The sequence below is a fragment of the Eschrichtius robustus genome, chromosome 3 (genome assembly GCF_028021215.1).
Source record: "Eschrichtius robustus isolate mEscRob2 chromosome 3, mEscRob2.pri, whole genome shotgun sequence".
NCBI lineage: Eukaryota > Metazoa > Chordata > Mammalia > Artiodactyla > Eschrichtiidae > Eschrichtius > Eschrichtius robustus.
Genome location: NC_090826.1, coordinates 133,114,927 through 133,130,855, shown reverse-complemented (window position 1 = coordinate 133,130,855; position 15,929 = coordinate 133,114,927). Strand labels below are relative to the sequence as shown.

Here is a 15,929-nt window from a genome sequence, read left to right as displayed (position 1 = left end):
CTATGTGATTATTGAAATGATTAAGAATTATGACAAGGGTAGATTTGGAGAGAGTGATATTGAGCCGAAAGTTAAAATTTCCAAGAACTCATGGATTGGTAGAAGGAGTAACAAGGATTAAATTGCATGATATAAGTTACAGGAGATTTTGAGCCTGGGAGGTTTTAGGGAGGAGGGAGAATGGCTGGAAGAAGCTGTGCATAGCAAGGAGGACACTGACTTTATCTCCAAGTCTATTTGGACATGGAACGTGAGAGGGCTTTAGGGGAATCGGCATTTTCAGGGAGGAGCTGGGTTTCAGTTAGATTTAGAAAATAAATGGAACATTCAGAGACGAAATTGCAATTATTAGTGGTGTTAATCTGGATGGAGACAGGTTTAGCTTTATTTAACTATATTAAAAAGCATGTGATTTTTGACCTAGCGCTTCATAATCCAGGTATATTTAAGGATATTCTTGCATATGTGAAAAATGACACACATAGAAGGGTATTTATTTTATTGCAGCATTGTTTAACAGTGAAAGACTAGATAGTAAATGTTCCTTGCTAGACTGGTTAAATAATTTATGATATACCCATATGTTGGAATTCTGTACAACCACTGGGGGAAAAATGAGGTAGCCCTAATATGTACTGATGTGACATGATTGTCAAGATACTATTAGGGGTGGGGGGAAGAGGGTGATGTGCAAATCAGTATGTAAAATATCATCCAATGTGTTTAATTAAAAAAAAAGAATATGAATACACATATGCTTATTCATGCATAGGGTAACTCTAGCAGGATACACAAACTGTAACTATTAATTGTCTCTAGGGAGGCCAGTCGGGTGCTTATTTGGCAAGATTGGGAGGGAGACTTGCTTTTCTCTGTATGCTTTTTGAACCATTGCCTATACATATATGTATTTTTAAAAATAAAATAAGTTTTAAGAAAAGATTCAAGCCAGGTTGTGAAGGATCTTCGGTAATGGAGTTTGGATTTTTCATGGTAGTAAATGAAGATAATTATGTGAATAGAGCTGTGTTTTAGGAAATGTTACCTACTATCAGTCCTTCAAATGGATTAGAAAAGGTAAAAGTCAGGACTGGCAGACTTGTAAGGAGGCTATTGCAATAGTCCAGGTTTGTGTTAATGCATCTTTCTGCAAATTTCTCAAATGTGTTTTGGTTTAACGTCCTGGTTTTCCATCAGCTAGGTCAGTGTTTGGCACATAGCAGGCACGCTGGTTATTTGATGGATGAGAATATTCAAGCATCATCCATTTTCTTCCAGTGGGCCTTCGTAATCATTGACCCTTGAATTCCTGTGGCATGTTTTGTTCTTATCATTTGGCATTTGCTTATTTTAATAATAATAATAATAAATTTTTCCCACTAATTATAAACCCTGTGAGGCTACTTTGCTCTTTTTTCTCCCTCCATTTAAATTGTTGCACAGGATGAATTATGATATGTCATTACTTTGCTCTTTTTTCTCCCTCCATTTAAATTGTTGCACAGGATGAATTATGATATGTCATTACTATCATATATAAAATGTAGTAGGTACCATTATTTTATGTTATTATTACTGTTTATCTTGCCTTTGTGTGTGTTCCTTGAAGACTAGCCCTTTTGTTTGGGAGTTTTGCATAGTGATTGAGAGCATAGACTCTGAAACTAGATGACTTGACTTAGAATTATCCAGTGAACTTTGAGCGAATTACTTAACGTTAGTATACCTCAGTTTCCTTATCTATACAGTAGAGATTTGAAGATTAAATATATTTTATGTAAAGTGCTTAAAACAATGCTTGACACATAGTGTTAATTATGTTATGGGAGTTTTCACAGTTACTATTGATTTGGAAGAAAGTCAGTTGAATAACCTCAGTTCTTATGTACTTTACCTGTGTTTGTGTTCCTTAAAGTTCTGCTCTTTTCATTAAAAAGGCCATTTCTGAACCTTTCTTTGTTTCCTTGAAATTATAGCAGCCCCTGTCTCTTGGGGCACACTAACATGGTAATTAATTGGACCTTTAACAACTTTGTTCACTTTACATTTTCTTTTTTTTTTATTTATTTTTTATTTCATTCTATTTTTTACATTTATTTTTGGCTGCATCGGGTCTTAGTTGCGGCACGTGGGCTCTTCCTTGCGGCGCTCGGCTTCCCTCTAGTTGTGGCATGTGGGCTTCTTTCTAGTTGTGGCACGCAGGCTCCAGAGTGTGCAGACTCAGTAGTTGCAGCGTGCGGGCTCCAGTGCACATGGGCTCTGTAGTTGTGGCACACAGGCTTAGTTGCCCCGCGGCATGTGGGAACTTAGTTACCTGACCAGGGATCGAACCTGTGTCCCCTGTATTGGAAGGCGGCTTCTTAATCACTGGACCGCTAGGGAAGTCCTCACTTTACATTTTCTTTTGATAAATTGGATTCTAGTGTTCAGGGATATTAATTCACCTTGTTCACTAATACATGTTTTATAATTACAAAAAAATATGACAGTGAGAATACTGACAAAATTCCCTTCTTGAGGTATTGACGTCTTTACATTGCTTTATGCTACACTGTACTAGATGTATGCATTAATCAGGTGTCCTGTGTGGCCTGTTGCCTTGATGCTTAATCACGTGACTGATGGCCCTTTTGACAAAGAATACAGCCAGTTTCCCACAGCTGAATTACATTTTACAGCTGCTTAAATAAATCACTTTTTAAAAACAGTTGAAACAATCCAAGTGTGAAAGACAAATGCAGTTTATTTTCATGTTTAATTAAGTCCCCATTCATATAATTTTTCAAAATGTTTATTTTTTAAATTTAAAAAGTTCTATGAAACTGAATTTATTATTACAATTAACTTTCATAAACCACTTGTTTTATTACTGGTGATAGTGGATAGCAGAAATGAATTTTGTATAACAAGACTTCTTACAGTTCTTTTTTGAATTTCATTGCACAAGCAAGTATGTTTTAATTTGTTTACCTTTTATTTCATTTTTATTTCAGCCTAACTAATCATTGTTTATTATTTTTGTTTGTTTTATCAGATTTCATAAATTAAAACAGTTGAAATACTGTATTGTGAAATAAAAACCCATCTATTTTGGATTAGCTCTCTGCACCTGAAAACTACATTATTCTTTTGAGTTATTCCATGATCTGTTTCTAGAGTCTAACTTTGTTTTCTTTGGGAACAAATATGATTAAATCTGTGTGAGGTTGGGAACAAATGATTCATGTTTGGAAGTACTTAAATTCTGAGTCTTAATTACGTGGAAGTACTTGCATTTTTTTTTTTAAAGGAAGCTGTTTGTCTTCTTTTTCCTTTTAACCAGAATTTACTAGAAATAATACTATTCTTTATACTTTTTGATCAGTATTTCTATTAAAATCTTGTTTTTAAACTACAGAGAACCTCAATATCGTAGAATATTAAAAAAGGATACTATCTAGGTCCTTGTAATACTAACATATTAAGAAGAAAACATAACCAGAATGTAAGAAAACAATAGCAGTAAAGTCAAAACAAAAAGTTAATTTTTTAGTATGAGAGTTAATAATTATCTGATATAGCTAAAAAGTAACCTTTGTTGAAAAAAGAGAGCTGTGTTGAATAACGGGGTAGCAAAGGAAGAAATAATAGACTCAATTACTTATTTAATATCATCAAATCCATTCCTTTGACAGCATTTTAATTTATATGCCAGTTTTCTTCCTGCAGTATCTTTTGACTTTTATTTTAATAAGTTAGTGTTTAAACTTTTTTTGTATTAAAAACAAATAATTTGGAAGTGGCATGTTGACTTTTACTGGTACAACATTTGGAATGTTTTTGACTTATTAGCCATGCATGTTTGTAGGAGGAGGAAAAGTATTTAGAGATAACATAACTGGTATTCCCTTGAAGTCTCAGCCATAACAAAATTTCCTAAGTTAAGGATAGGATTTCAGTTCTGATAACTCTGTCCTTTGACAGACACAGTAATATTTCTCCTTCTGTGGCGTGAGGCTGTGAGTATAAATTGAGTTGGGATAGATGAATAGTTGCCATCAATACAGTTATGTTGGATTAGAGTCCGCAGGGCAGATGACATTAGCTGAGACAGCAGTTCAGCTGAAATTGTTGTACAGATAAATCTATTGCATTGCTACATAGTCATACTGTATTGGAGGGAGCATTTGCTGAATTGTGCAATAGTCAATGACATTTAATCAAATTCCTTTAAAAAATTTATAAAATTAAGGAAGGATTTAAAGCTATAATGAAAACTGAGCATTTAAAAGTGTATTTTTATGGGAAGTATTCTTAACGTGTCCTTATTTTCCTTATTCATTATCAGCTTAGCAAAGATTCTTACTATATTATTAACTAACTATATATTTTTTGGTAAAAGGATATCACAGTTAATCTATGCAGAAAAGTATGTCATGTAGGTATTTATATGCATTTAGTAAATGCTTGAAATATGCAGAGTACTAGCATATCATTTTAGCCACTTACAAGATGCTTTGGCCAAGTTACCTCAACTCTAGTCCTCAGTTTTCTCATATGTAAAATGTGGATAAATTAATACCTATCTCATAGAGTTATGATGAGAATTAAATGAGTTAATATGTGCAGTGGTTATAGTTAGTGAGTGGTCAATGAATGTTTATTATTATTATATAATTAGTTGAAGATCAATAAGAATTCTTATGTATTCTCTAATTTTATGAATAAGCTTCTAGAAAGATAGTTAACTCATTGAGAAATAATGTATGTGATGATTCATTTTACTCTTAATTCCATTAGGTCACTTAGTATTCTTGCTGATTATGTAACAACTTTTTTAGGACTCCAAGTCCTTGTGCTCTGCTTTGAAGTAGCTTATTTTGAAACTTGTATTAAAAAGTCAGAGAGGGGTGAATTTCCTAAGTAACTTGAATTGGAGAGATTTTTAGTTTTCCCCTTGTTTGTTTGTGGTTCATAAATCAGAGAGATCATATTTGATTGGGAGATTAGAAATGGATTGGGGGAAACAATGATTATTCAAAGATTCCATTCTTATGTGTATTTTATCCTTTTGTCATCACCTCTTCCTTAATTGCTTCAGTAATTCAGCTTGTGTACTCATTTATTTATTAAAATAACTTTAAAAATTGTGAAATCCTATCATCCCCATTGTATGGTAGGAAGGGAAATAGCTAGAATTTATGAAAAGATTTATTGGCAATTCTCTTTTGACGTGTTTTTAATATACCAAACTATTGAATCTTCCCTCACTACTTTTACAGTATAACTTGTTAGCCTTGACAGTTGGGTATGTTGTAATATGGTTACTAAAGCCAAGTTGAAAACATGTCAAGTTACTAGGAACACAAGAACCATCTATGGTTCAGAATTGTGTAGCTGTGCACAGTTCTCCACCACTTGTAATTTTATATGCCTTGATAATGACTTAATCTGGACAAAAGGCCTAGTACAATTTGAGGTCATTTCAAGTAGATCTATTATCCTTGTAGACAGAATCACTTTAGAAATAGAAAAAAACAAATTCTGAAATGTTGTCACTGTAAACATCACAAGGGTAGGTAGATAGTCCTACTGATCCACATATGTACTTTTTCCCTTAGTATTGAATTTGACCGGGATTGTGACTACTTTGCAATTGCTGGGGTTACAAAGAAGATTAAAGTCTATGAATATGGCACAGTCATTCAGGATGCGGTGGATATTCATTACCCTGAAAATGAAATGACCTGCAATTCCAAAATCAGGTATTTACATTATTTCCTTGGCATAATGCAGTGTGTATATAACAGTATCTATAATTAGTATGAGTTTGTTATGGTACTTTTTCGTGAGACTCCTTACTCATTCATGGTGAACACTTTAATTGTGTACAGAGGATACGTCAGAATATCTTTTTTATAGACGTGGGTTGCTTTTTCCCTGTGGGGGTTAGTAGTTAGTGTTTTTCTCTTTGCCAAATGAAAATCCTCTTTCTTTCACTTAATCAAATAAAGGTCTTTATTGTAGATGGCCTTTCATGGGGTATTGAATGAAGGATTACTGTAGCCCAATGAATAGTGTCTCAGAGTCAAGAATTTTTCCTCTAGCATGCATATATCTAAACATTATAATTGTTTACAGTTTTAAGAATTCTCTTCAGAAGAACATTTTGCTTCTTTTCATGAGGGCATAGTATTTAAGTTTCATGTATTAGGGATTAGAGTTCATAATGAGTGCTTTTTAAATCTTGAGTACCGTTAAGGCTGCAGAAACTGGACCCTGCTTCTGATCTCCACCCCCGCCCCACGCCCCACCCCCAAATCTTGGAGGAATCCTAGAATCTGTATTTTTAAAACAAGCTTCCCTGTTTTCATAGGCATTGGCTTAAAAGAGAGTGATGTAAGGAAATCACTTGATAATAAATTTATTTAGAACTTAGAACATTTTCCAGTCATCCTTGTACCTTTTTTATCTGGATGAATGACACATATAGTCTGTGTGTATATGTGCTCCTTTTAATAATGTTAATAATATAGGAAGTGTTGTAGTCTTTATTTGTTATAGCTTTCTTTTTTGTTTTCTAATTCATAAAAATGGTAGGCTGGTAGTGCTCATTCATCAGTGGTGCTCATCATTGAGAATCTGTTATAGTTATTAGTTTATATACTTTATTCCTAAGTGAAAAGAATACAACGTAAGACATAACTTTATTGAATTCCTATGTGGCAGGTATTGTCCTAAGTGCTTTGTCTTAAGCTGACCGTTGTTGCCCCATTTTATACACAAGGAAGCTGAAGCACAAAAAGGTTCATTAACTTGCTTAAGATTGCACAGCTATTCTCTGGAGGAGCCAGGATTCAAACAGAAGTCGTTTGGTTCCAGAATCTGTGCTCCTAACCATTTCATGCTACTCATTTATAAAATAGAGGCTCTAATAGTAATACCTATTTCATAGGATTGTACTTTAAGTAAATCCACATAATGCACTCAGCACAATACTTGGCCCATATCAAGTAAATGTTACTATAATGAAAATATGGATTAGAGGGTTTACCTTTTCTGTCTTGACATATGTAAAAATTATGGCAGTACTGTATGCACCTTGGAATAAAGAGAAGGAAACAGTTCAAGGCTGGAAACTATGGGCTTGGGGCTGAAAGGATCAATATGTAAGCTTGCCTAAAACCAATTTGGAGCACACCAATTGTGAAAGTGAACTAAATTACCCAAAGCCGCAGCTAGTAAGTTGCAGATCTGGAATTTAAGCTCAGGTCTATCTAAATCCAAGGCTCTTAACTGTTCCATATAATTTCTCCCAGAAATTCTAATAAGTGTATTTAAAGTTGCAAATGAACTCTTCCAACCCCTAAAATTTAGCATGAATGCAACTAGTAGAGAGCAAAAAAGCGTTGTGTTCAAATGCTTGGAAATCACCTAGGTTAATTGCTTTGCTTTCTAGGTGACTTTTTTCTTTAATATACATTAGCTTTACTGTATGCATGATGTGCATATGTGTCTAACCAAAAGAGTGTATTTTTAGATGTCACATTCTCAGTTCTGAAACATTTGAGAATAGCTGAAACCATAAATGTTAAAAGTTTAATTCTAACTGTTAAATGCATTTAATTGAAATTTCAGTCATACACTTATATTAGTTAAGATTTGGGTGTAAATACAGAAATCCAATTCAAACCAGTTTATTGGTTTATATGATTGGGCACAACTGGATCCAGGGGCCTAAACAGTCTGATTAGATCTCTGTCATTCTGCCATGGCATGTTCGTGCCCCCTTGGCCTCTATTATCTTCACTTACGGACATGCTTTTCTCACGTATCAAGGATGGCCAGTAGCAACTTTAGGCTCATCATATCCATCTTCCAGCTCGTGATGAGCGTGAAAAGTGGTTACAGGTCATAACTTGGTAGTTTCAATGGAAAAATCTGGGAATTATTTGATACCTTTCTTCCCAGATGTATTGTGGGCAGAATAATGATTGTGAACTCATGTAAACCATTTTGAAAGGGTTCTAATCTTTCTGAACACATCAAAATTCTTTGTACCCATTGTTATTTATTTTTATGTAAAATGAGGCTTAACTGTATTCCTTTCTTTCAGCTGTATCAGTTGGAGTAGTTACCATAAGAACCTGTTAGCCAGCAGTGATTATGAAGGCACCGTCATCCTATGGGATGGATTCACAGGACAGAGGTCGAAGGTCTATCAGGTAAATAAGGATACTAGTTACTTGGTTTAAGAATCACATTTTCAGTTTTTAATAATTGTAGAGCTTCATGTGTTTTATAGTTACAAATTTAAAGTCATTATTTAGCATTTTCTATACCTACGTAATTCCAAAGAGATGCTTCGCTGAAGCATCTCTTCAGACTTTTTGCATTTGTAGAATGTATCAAATGAATTTCCAAAAGCAGTAATTTTGTAAATGTGTATATAAAAAGTTTAGGAGCTACTTTGCATCTCATTTGTTTTCATAGCCAGTTCTTTTCCCTCCCACCATAGTGACAAATTGGTATCAAGTTTGTTTGTTTTGCTTTATTTATTTTAAGATCTATATTCTGTTTGAGACTACTTTGTCTTCCTTCTCCATCCAGGAGCATGAGAAGAGGTGTTGGAGTGTTGACTTTAATTTGATGGATCCTAAACTCTTGGCTTCGGGTTCTGATGATGCAAAAGGTACTATTTCAGTCCCCTCCCCCAACTTAATTCCTTTTACTGACAGAGATGCAGATATTTATTGAAACTCATAACAATCCTTTGTGATGACTGATTATTCTAAAAATAATCTACTAAGCACAAAAATCTATATTTCTTGGAGTGAAAGAAAAATGAATATGCTGCATCTTCATTATGATAATGTTTTCTGGGTTCATGCCACACTGTGACATTTTTATAACCATCTCCTTTATATATACCATGAAATGAACTTTAGACATCTCTGTATTTTGAATTATATTAAATTCTGAGTGCATACCAAAATCTTTTAATGAAGTTTATCATGTTTCAAGGCAAAAATTCTACATCTCTTTCTGCCAATTTTTTTTTTAAATAAATTTATTTATTTATTTATTTTTTATTTCTGGCTGTGTTGGGTCTTCATTGCTGTGTGCGGGCTTTCTCTAGTTGTGGTGAGCGGGGCCTACTCATCGTCGCGGTGCACGGGCTTCTCATTGTCATGGCTTCTCTTGTTGCGGAGCACGGGCTCTAGGCACGCAGGCTTCAGTAGTTGTGGCACGTGGGCTCAGTAGTTGTGGCTTGCGGGCTCTAGAGCGCAGGCTCAGTAGTTGTAGCGCATGGGCTTAGTTGCTCCACGGCATGTGGGATCTTCCTGGACCAGGGCTCGAACCTGTGTCCCCTGCATTGACAGGCGGATTCTTAACCACCGCTCCACCAGGGAAGCCCTCTTTCTGCCAATTTAATTGACCTCTCTCTTCTATTTTTTTTTGGTATATCCATCTTTACTATTCATTCTTTTCTGTTAACCTCACTGTCTTGTTTTGGCCTGGTTCTTCTCATCATTAGATTTATAAAGCCCTGTTAACAAGTTTCTTTTATCTTAGAGTTAGTAGCCTTAATTTCTTTGCCCTTTCCTTCTTTTCAACATGTAACTTGCAGACTAGTGGATAGATAGGCAAGGGTGGCTCTACCATTGAAAACTTTATTTCACAATGATAGAGCTGTCATATTCTGTAAAAGGGAAATGACATGACTGGCTTGACCCCCAAAAAGTTTTAGATCAAAAAGTAGCAAGTTGTTTACCCACAGTATATATAGATTGTAATACTTTGCTTCGCAATTGCTTTAAGAAATTATCTTCAAATTTCTGAATTATTTAGAGCATTGTGCTACAATTGACATTTTTATGTTGGAATACAAAGTTTCATTAATTAAACTTTTTTTTTTTTTTTAAATATTGGAGTGGGGTAGCCTTTATTGAGAATACTTGTGTACTTCCTCAGGAAAATAGAAGTAATTTAAGTAAGAAGAGCAATTTAAGTAGGAAGAGATTTTTTTTTAATTACTTACTGATTTTATTTTTTTTAATTTATTTATTTTTGGCTGCGTTGGGTCTTCGTTGTGGCGAGCGGGAGCTACTCTTCATTGCGGTGCATGTGCTTCTCATTGCAGTGGCTTCTCTTGTTGCGGAGCACGGGCTCTAGGTTCATGGGCTTCAGTAGTTGTGGCACGTGGTCTCAGTAGTTGCGGCACACGGGCTTAGTTGCTCTGTGGCATGTGGGATCTTCCCAGAGCAGGGATTGAACCCGTGTCCCCTGCATTGGCAGGCAGATTCTTAACCACTGCGCCACCAGCGAAGTCCCTTGATTTTAAATTGTATTAAGATACACGTAAAATAAACCATTTTAAAGTACACTGCACAGTGGCATTAAGTACCTTCACATTGTTTTGCATCCTTCACCACTGTCAATCCATAGAACTTTTTTCATATTGCAAACCTGAAACTCTGTTTCAGAAACTGTTTCTGTTTTACTGAAACAGTAACTCCCCATTCCCCCTTCACCAGCCCCTGGCAATCACCTTTCTAATTTCTGTTTCTTGTGACTGGTTTATTTCACTTAGCATAATGTCTTCTAGGTTCATCCATGTTGTAGCATGTGTTAGAATTTTGTTCTTTCATAAGACCGAAAAATAATCTATTTTATGAATATACCACATTTTGTTTCATTCGTTGATGGACAGACACTCGGTTGCTTCCCCTTTTTGGCTATTGTGAATAATGCTGCTATGAACATGAATGGCAAAATATCTCTTCATATCCCTGCTTTAAGTTCTTCTGGGTATATACTCAGAAATGGAATTGCTGGATCATATGATACATACTTAATTTTTTTAGGAACTGCCATTCTGTTTTCCACAATGGCTGCACCATTTTATATTCCCACCAATAGTACCCAACTATTTCCATTTCTCCACATCCTTGCCAATACCTGTTCTTTTATTTTTCCTTTTGTTTTAAATAATGATTTTAATGGGTATGAAGTGGTATCTTACTATGGTTTTGCTTTGCTTGCATTTCCCCAGTGATAGTGATGTTGAACATTTTTTCATGTGCTTATTAGCCATTTGTATATCTTCTGAGGAGAAAGGTTTATTCAAGTCCTATGCCAATTTTTTAATTGGGTTTTGTTGTTGTTATTGAGTTTTAAGAGTTCTCTATGTATTCTGAATATTAATCCCTTATCATGATTATCAAATATCCATTATATATGATTTATTGATAGTGTGCTTTGATGCACACAATTTTTTCATATTGATGAATTCCAAATTGCCTATTTTTTTCGTTTGTTGCCTGTGCCTTTCGTGTCATATTCAAGAAGTCATTGCCAAATCCAGTGTAATAAAGTTTTTGGCCTATGTTTCCATCTAACAGTTTTACAGTTTTAGCTCTTACATTTGTGTCTTTGATCCATTTTGAGTTCACTTTTGTATATGGTGTAAAGTAAGGGTCTGACTTCATTTTTTACATGTGAATATCCAGTTTTCCCAGAACCACTTGTTGAAAAGATTGTCCTTTCTCCATTGAAAGGTCTTAGCACCCTAGTTAAAAGTCATTTTATCATATCTGTGAGGGCTTATTTTTGGACTCTATTCTTTTCCATTGGTCTATATATTTGTCATTATGCCACTACCATACTGTTTTGATTACTGTAGCTTTGTTTTGAAATCAGGAAGTGAGTCTTCCATTATTTTTTCTTCTTTTTCAAGATTGTTTTGGCTATTTTAGGTCTATTAAGATTCCACTTAAATTTTAGGATGGATTTCATTCTATTTCTGCAAAAAAACTTCATTGAGATTTTGTTACAGATTGCATTGAGGCTTATGGATTTAATTGATCTTTTCAAACCAGCTTTTGGTTTCATTGGTTTTCTCTATTGACTTCCTGATTTTAATTTATTGACTTTTGCTCTAATTTTTATTACTTCCCTTCTGCTTACTTTAGATTTAATTTGCTCTTCTATTTCTAGTTTCCTAAATTGGAAGCTCGGATTATTGATTTTGCATCTTTTTTCTTTGCCTGATATTTGCATTCAGTGCTATAAATTTTCCTCTGAGTGCTGCATCCCACAGATTTTGATAAGTTATATCTTCATTCTCATTTAGTTCAAAATATTCTTAAATTTCACTTGAGGTTTTTTATTTGACTTATGTATTACTTAGAAGCATTTTGTTTGATCTCCAAGTATAATTCCATTGTGGTCTAAGAAATACATTGTATGATTTCCATTCTTTTAAATTTCTTAAGGTGTGTTTTATGGCCCAGAATGGATGAATGTTGCATGTGACTTTGAGAAGAATGTGTCTCCTACTGTTGTTGGATAAAGTAGTATGTAGATATCAATTATATTCAGTTGATTTATGGTGTTGTTGAGTTCAACTGTGTCCTTACTGATTTTCTGCTTGCTGAATCTGTCCATTTCTGATAGAAGGGTGTGACATTTTTTAGATTCTACATGGATCTATGTGTTTCTTCTTTTACTATACCACATTGTCTTGATTTGTAGCTTAAGTCTTGAAATCATTTAGTGTGAATCCTTCATCTTTGTTCTTGAAAACGATTTTAGCTCTTTACTTTCTCTGCTTTCCCATAAACAGTTTAGAATCAAGTTGCCAGTACCTACAGAAAATCCTGCTGGGATTTTGATTGAGATAGTATTGAATCTATAGATTAATATGGGATGAGTTGTTATCTTAATGTATTGAGACTTCCATTCCATGAACATGTTTATCTCTTCATATTTAGTCCTTTCTGGATTTCTCTTATCATAGTTTTATTGTTTTATAGGTTTTTAAAAATTATTTATTTATTTATTTACTTATTTTTGGCTGTGTTGGGGCTTCGTTTCTGTGCAAGGGCTTTCCCTAGTTGTGGCAAGTGGGAGCCACTCTTCATCGCGGTGCGCGGGCCTCTCACTATCGTGGCCTCTCTTGTTGCGGAGCAAAGGCTCCAGGCGCGCAGGCTCAGTAGTTGTGGCTCACGGGCCTAGTTGCTCCGTGGCACGTGGGATCCTCCCGGACCAGGGCTGGAGCCTGTGTCCCCTGCATTGGCAGGCAGGCCCCCAACCACTGCACCACCAGGGAAGCCCTGTTTTATAGTTTTTGAATGCAGATCTTGCACATTATTACAACTAAATAGTTTAATATTTGGTGCTATTGAAAATGGTTTTTAAAATATTAATGTCCATTCATTTTTTACTGGTTTATAGAAAAACAATTGATTTTTTAAATATAAATTACATTTCAACAACCTTGCTAAAGCACTCTTTACTTTTAAGAGATTATGTGTGGAGATTCCTTGGGCCAATCATGTTGGCAAACAGAGACATTAATACCTTTTCATTTTCAACATGTGTGCCTTTCATTTTTTTTTTCTTGCTTTATTGTACTTGCAGGAACTTCCAGAACAAGAGTGGTGACAGCAAATATCCTTGCCTTGTTCCTGATCTTATGGGGAAAGCTTATAGTCTTTCATCATTAATATGATGTTAGATTTAGGTTTTGCATTAGGCATTTTTTTTTTGTCAAGTTAAGGAGGTTCTATTCTAGTTTGCTGAGAATTTTTTATCATGAATGGATGTTGAATTTTGTCATACTTTTTCTGTATCTATTGAGATGATTCTATTGTTTTTCAATATCATGAACTATAATGATCTGTTTTATTTTTAATTAATTTATTTTATTTTATTTATTTTGGCCGTGTTGTGTCTTTGTTGCTGTGCGCAGGCTTTCTCTAGTTGCGGCAAGGGAGGGCTACTCTTCGTTGCGGTGCGCAGGCTTTTCATTGCAGTGGCTTCTCTTGTTGCGGAGCATGGGCTCTAGGCACGCGGGCTTCAGTAGCTGTGGCTTGTGGGCTCAGTAGTTATGGCTCGCAGGCTCTAGAGCGCAGGCTCAGTAGTTGTGGCTCACGGGCTTAGTTACTCCGCTGCATGTGGGATCTTCCCGGACCAGAGCTCAAATCTGTGTCCCCTGTGTTGGCAGGCAGATTCTTAACCACTGCGCCACCAGAGAAGCCCTGTAATGATCTGTTTTCAAATCTTGAGGTAGCCTTACATTTCCAGGAAAAACCTCATCTTGGTCATGATGTATTATCTGTCTTTTCTGTATTGTTAGATTTGATTTGCTAATTTTTTGGGGGGGATTTTTACATCTATGTTTATGAGGGTTATTTTTCTATTCTTGTAATGTCTTTTTGTATCAGGATAATGCTGGCCTCCTAAAATGATTTTCCTTTTCTGTGTGTGTACCCCTGGGTGGGGTGGGTGGAGGGAAGTGATTATTTAGAATTGTTACTGTTTAATTCTTAAATGTTTGGTAGAATTTGTCATTAAAGCTTTCTGTCCTGGAGTTTTCTTTGTTTGAAGGTTTTAACTACGAACTTAATTTCTTTAGTAGATTTAGGACTGTTCAATTAATCTATTTCTTTTTGAGTGAGCTTTGGTAGTTTGTATCTTTCAGGAATTGGTATTTTGTGTCCTTTCTTTTTTTATTATTTATGTACTTAGATCAGTGTGATGTTAGGTTTATCAATCTTATTGATCTTTTCAAATATCTAACTGATTTTATTGGTTTTTCTGTTTTTCTGTTTTCAGTTTCATGGATGTTTGTCCATTAATTTTTTCTTCTTGCTTTGGGTTTAATTTCTTCTTTTTCTAGGTTGTTACAGTTGAAGTTTATGTCATTGATTTGAGCATTTATCTTTTCTAATATAAATATGTTTTGTTATACATTTCCCTTTAAGCACTACTTTAACTGATCCCACAGATTTTCATATAATATGTTTTTCATTCAATTTAAGATTACATCTGTGACTTCCCCAGTGGTCCAGTGGTTAAGACTCCGTGCTTCCACTGCAGGGGGCACAGGTTTGATCCTTGGTCAGAGAACCACATGCTGCACGGCACAGCCAAAAAATAAATAAATAAAAATATAAAAATAAATAAAATTACATCTAATATCTCTTGTGATTGTCTTGCTTGGCTAAGAATTATTTTAAAATATTTTAACATTTTCCATCTTTTTAAAAAAATGTCAGAGCTCTTACTGTTACCGATTTATAGCTTAATTCTTTTATAATTAGAGAACGTATTTTTATATAATTTTAATCCTTTTAAATTTGTTATGATTTGTTTTGTGGTCCAGAATACAGTCTACCTTGGTACATATTCCAAGTGCATTGAAAAAATCTATACTCTGCTGTTTGATGGAGTGTTCTATAAGCGTCAGATCAATCTTGTTGATAATATTTTTTTGGTTTTCTATATCCCCCCTTTTTTGGTCTCCTTGTTTTATTAATTATGAAACAGGAGTGTTGAAATCTAGTTTTATTTCTCCTTTCAGTTATCTTGGGGAAGAGGGTGTTTTGCCTCATTTTGGGGGGAAGCTGTATTGTTAGGGTCAGGAGCATTTCGACATGTTATATTTTCTTGGTGAACTGACCCTTTTATCAGTATTTAATGTCACTCTTCATCCCTATTGATATTCTTTCTTCTGAAACTGCTTTGTTAGATATTCATCAAACCAGTAATTTCATTCTTTTTTCCTTTGGGATTCCAACTGCATGAATGTTAAACCTTTTTATTTTGTCTTATAGGTCCCTGAGACTCTGTCCTTTTCTTGTCAATATTTTTTCCTTTCTTCAGATTGAGTAATTTCTCTTCTGTCTTCTCATTCAGTAACTTTTATGTGTCCATCTCCCTTTTGCTATGAATTTACCTCAGTGAATCTTTTATGTAAATTACAGTAATTGTTTTAAAATTTTCTATTTTGTTCTTTTTCACAGTTTCTATATCTCTTCTGAGTACGTCTATCTTTCCATTAATTTTAAATGTGTTTATTACTTTTACCCCATGGAACATAGTTACAGTAGTTGCTTTAAAATCTGTTTTATAGCATTGCTCTGTTGATTGCATCTTCCTTT

At 34.6% G+C, this 15,929-nt stretch overlaps 1 protein-coding gene across 3 annotated transcripts in view; it reads left to right on the top strand.

Annotated features, from left to right (window-relative positions):
- The window catches only part of COP1 (COP1 E3 ubiquitin ligase), a 273,507-nt gene that overhangs the window by 144,515 nt on the left and 113,063 nt on the right, over window positions 1-15,929 (top strand). For all 3 annotated transcript variants that reach the window (XM_068541298.1, XM_068541299.1, XM_068541297.1), the window contains 3 exons: window positions 5,601-5,744; window positions 8,096-8,204; window positions 8,590-8,671. In XM_068541298.1, the coding sequence (XP_068397399.1) occupies window positions 5,601-5,744; window positions 8,096-8,204; window positions 8,590-8,671 (335 nt within the window). The remainder of the gene's footprint in view (window positions 1-5,600; window positions 5,745-8,095; window positions 8,205-8,589; window positions 8,672-15,929) is intronic.